Source organism: Cupressus sempervirens, chromosome 3 (genome assembly GCF_028749045.1).
Source record: "Cupressus sempervirens isolate cs-2001-9-10 chromosome 3, ASM2874904v1, whole genome shotgun sequence".
NCBI classification, from domain to species: Eukaryota; Viridiplantae; Streptophyta; class Pinopsida; order Cupressales; family Cupressaceae; genus Cupressus; species Cupressus sempervirens.
The window spans coordinates 295,939,234-295,942,817 of NC_143120.1; the positions used below are offsets into that span (position 1 = coordinate 295,939,234).

The following is a 3,584-nucleotide window of genomic DNA, read 5'->3' on the forward strand; positions in this document are numbered from 1 at the left end:
CCTAGCCAATAGAAAACATTTTATAATTATTTTTTGACTTAATATTTCAATAATTAAAATGGTACAAACCACCCTTTCACAATACCACATTTTTTACATGTTTTTTTTATATTGCTTTCATGACTACCCTTGGGCAACGGCTACCCAGCCAGATAAATCGACATGGCTGGATGCCCTACAGCCTATGCCCATCCCATAAACTATACTCCAGTCTGCACCGTACTCTATTCCGTCAGACCTGATCGTTGCAGGTTACAGCAGTCCTGCTACACGTACTCTTACTTGGAATATTATGTAAACTCATTTACTCTTACCTAAGTAAAATTAATATTATGTTTGAAATAAATATAATATATCCCTACTGTAAAATTATGAACACAAATGTATCATAAAGTTCAAATTACAAATAAAATAAAAATATCTTTGAAATTTAAGATATAATTAGAATATGAAAATTTGTTTAATTTAAGATATATAATATCTTTGAAATATAAGCTATAATGTAAAATTTATTCCTCCCAAATTCTACAATGTGTATTAATTTGTTTAAAATCAAACTTAACATTATATTCTTATTTCTCTTTAGTTATAACAAGAGTCTAGATTTAAAATTTAATTAAAATTTAATTTTTTAATTATATAATATTTATTTAAAAAATAGATATATTTTTAAAAATATGACTTTTTTTTGTGTTCAGTAGGTTTACATTATATTTAGTTCAAACATAATATTAATTTTACTTAGGTAAGAATAAATGAGTTTACATAATATTGCAAGGAAGAGTACGTGCAGTAGGACGGCCGTAACCTGCAACGATCAGGTCTGACGGAACAGAGTACGGTGCAGACTGGAGTACGGTTTATGGGTAGCCGTTGCCCTACCCTTGCACCTACCTTTGGTGTAAGTGCTGGTGCTTGGTCCACTTCCATACCTTTATGACGTCCGTATTGCTCATTACATCTTTTTGTGGGGTTTTTAATCTTTCAGTTTTAGGTTTTGGCTCATTAGAAAGTAGAATATACTTCAAAGGATATGGCCGAGCAGAAAGATGCCAAGGAAAAGCTGCAGCATAGTAACGACAGATCCGTAGCCTGGACACTGACAATCACGTTCTCCACGCTTCTAAGCCATCATTTAAAATTGAATTGGTAAGACTGTACCAATCATCCCATCATGGAGTGGGATCGGTGTGCTGTCATTACATGAATGGTTCATACCTTCGTGGATAGATAAATACAGAGGATGCAGCAGAACCTAACCACAGTGTTTCTTCTGGGTTTCGCTCTTGGAGGAGTCATCCGCCCACCAGACACATACAGAGTCGAGCCCCAACCATGGTTCGTTTCAGCAACAGCTTAGTCGGATTGCTTAATTTGGTCACGCTGGTGCTGTCTGCTGCAATCTTGGGTGGAGGAATATGGCTTGCAACAAAGGCAGACAGTGATTGTGAGAAGTTTCTTCAATGGCCTCTCATTGTAATTGGGGGCTTTCTTATAATAGTTTCTTTGGCCGGCTTGGTGGGCGCCTGTTGCAGAGTCACATGGCTGCTCTGGCTTTATTCGGCCGCCATGTTTCTTCTCATTCTGCTCTTGTTCTGCTTCACTGTTTTTGCCTTCGTCGTCACAAATAAAGGCGCTGGACGGGCTGTTTCAGGTAGAGGGTACAAAGAATACAGGCTGGGAGACTACTCCAACTGGCTTCAGAAGAGAGTTGAGAAGAGCAGCAACTGGAACACAGTCAAGAGCTGCATTCGGGACGCCAAAATATGCAAGAAAATCGCTGATGATTCCGCCAACGAAGTTGCCGAGGAGTTTTACAAAAAGAATTTATCCCCCACTCAGGTAGTCAAGCTAAGCTATAATTTTGTTTACTTAAATGCTATTTTATGACAATTCTTTCTTATGTATCTCTTCTAGTCTAGTTTTATACGAAACAACTTTTTATCCTCCCCCAAAAGTTCTCCGTTTTGGTGTTAATCTATCTGACTTTATTGGGTGGAAATTTTTATTTTAAGTGAAATTTATGCTGAGGTTAGAGAAAGGGAGTCTATTGATTAAAGGTTTATGTTTGGAAAATAGGGGTCTTATTAAGTGTCACTATTTCTAATTTCTAACATTTTCTACTCTTAAAAAGTAAGGGTTGTGAAGATTTTGGTTATGGAAGGGCAAAAATGCAAAATATCAATTTGTTTGTATTATTTAATAAATTAATACTTATTTTAAAATTAATTAATAAAAGTGCATTTTGGTCCTTGTATAGATAGTGCCTCTGCTATGAGGTGTCACTATTTTATGAAAAAAAATGAATTAATTTTATAACTTTTTTTCTTCTTCATCTTACCTCTCTTTTAATAAAATTAATTTATTAAAAAAAATTAATAAATGAATGAAATTTATAACATATTATATGAATATAAAATCTAGTTGTAATATATAAATCTTTAAGATGTATTTTTTAATCATATTTTTTAAAATAGTAATCAAAATTTTCTATATTACAGTAATTAATTATAAACTTTCTTAATTTTTTTCTTTTGGTGTATCTAATAAGTGTATTATAAATCTTTTTTTAAAACTCTCATATATTTTATTTTATTTTAGGGATATAAGAAATTGTTAAATATCAACTCCTTAATATACAAATTGTAATTTTTTATCATTTTCTTTTCGCAGTCGGGATGTTGCATGCCACCATCATCATGCAACTTTGTTTATGTTAATGCTACCAATTGGACTACATCAACAATTAACTCTACAAATGCAGACTGCAACAAGTGGAGCAATGTTCAAGATCAATTGTGTTATGAATGTGACTCTTGCAAAGCTGGTGTGCTAGCTAATTTGAAGCATGATTGGCGCAAGATTGCTATTTTAAACCTTATAGTGCTTGTTGCTTTAATAGTGGTTTATTCTATAGGATGTTGTGCTTTTAGAAACACTAAACGTGATGACCATAACTATAAATGATCCTTAAGTTGATTAAGCTAAGGAACATTCAATGTTGTTGTGTGTGTGATTAACTTTTGTTTTACTTAAGAATCCAAATACTCATACCAAAAGGAAGAGTGCTTCTATCACGCACATTCTTTCTTTCTTTGTATGGATTCCCTATGTTATGTGTGTAAATTTACTAGTACAATTTCTACCTTGTATTGTTGATTTTTAATATTTAAAAATTCTTTTTGTACTAAGTATATTATTAGGTTTTATTTTTATTTTTTTATTATAGTCATATTAAACATAATAGTAATTTTGTATTCTATGATAGATTATAGAATACCATTAAATTTCACTATTTCAATACTCAATCACAATTATGTTAAAAGTATTAATTTTTTGCCATAAAAGGTGGATAAATTAAAATTTTAAACCAATGAACATTATCTATATATTTTAATGGCTCAACCATCTAAAATACACCCAAACATATACTTATCATTAATTTTTTTTTGTTAATATCCCATCACTTCTAGGTTTGAACCTTAATACTTTTAAACCAATGAACATTATCTATATATTTTAATGCCTTCAACCATCTAAAATACACCCAAACATATACTCATCATTAAATTTTTAATGTTATT

The 3,584-nt window shown here is 31.7% G+C and overlaps 1 protein-coding gene across 1 annotated transcript; it reads left to right on the plus strand.

Annotated features, from left to right (window-relative positions):
* The first annotated feature begins 941 nt into the window (after nt 1-941).
* LOC149566143 (tetraspanin-8-like) lies at nt 942-3,194 on the plus strand. The gene is made up of 2 exons (XM_089819567.1): nt 942-1,842; nt 2,674-3,194. The coding sequence occupies exons 1-2, from the start codon at nt 1,336-1,338 to the stop codon at nt 2,965-2,967; spliced, it is 801 nt and encodes a 266-aa protein (XP_089675693.1). The 5' UTR covers nt 942-1,335; the 3' UTR covers nt 2,968-3,194.
* Nucleotides 3,195-3,584: the final 390 nt, after the last annotated feature.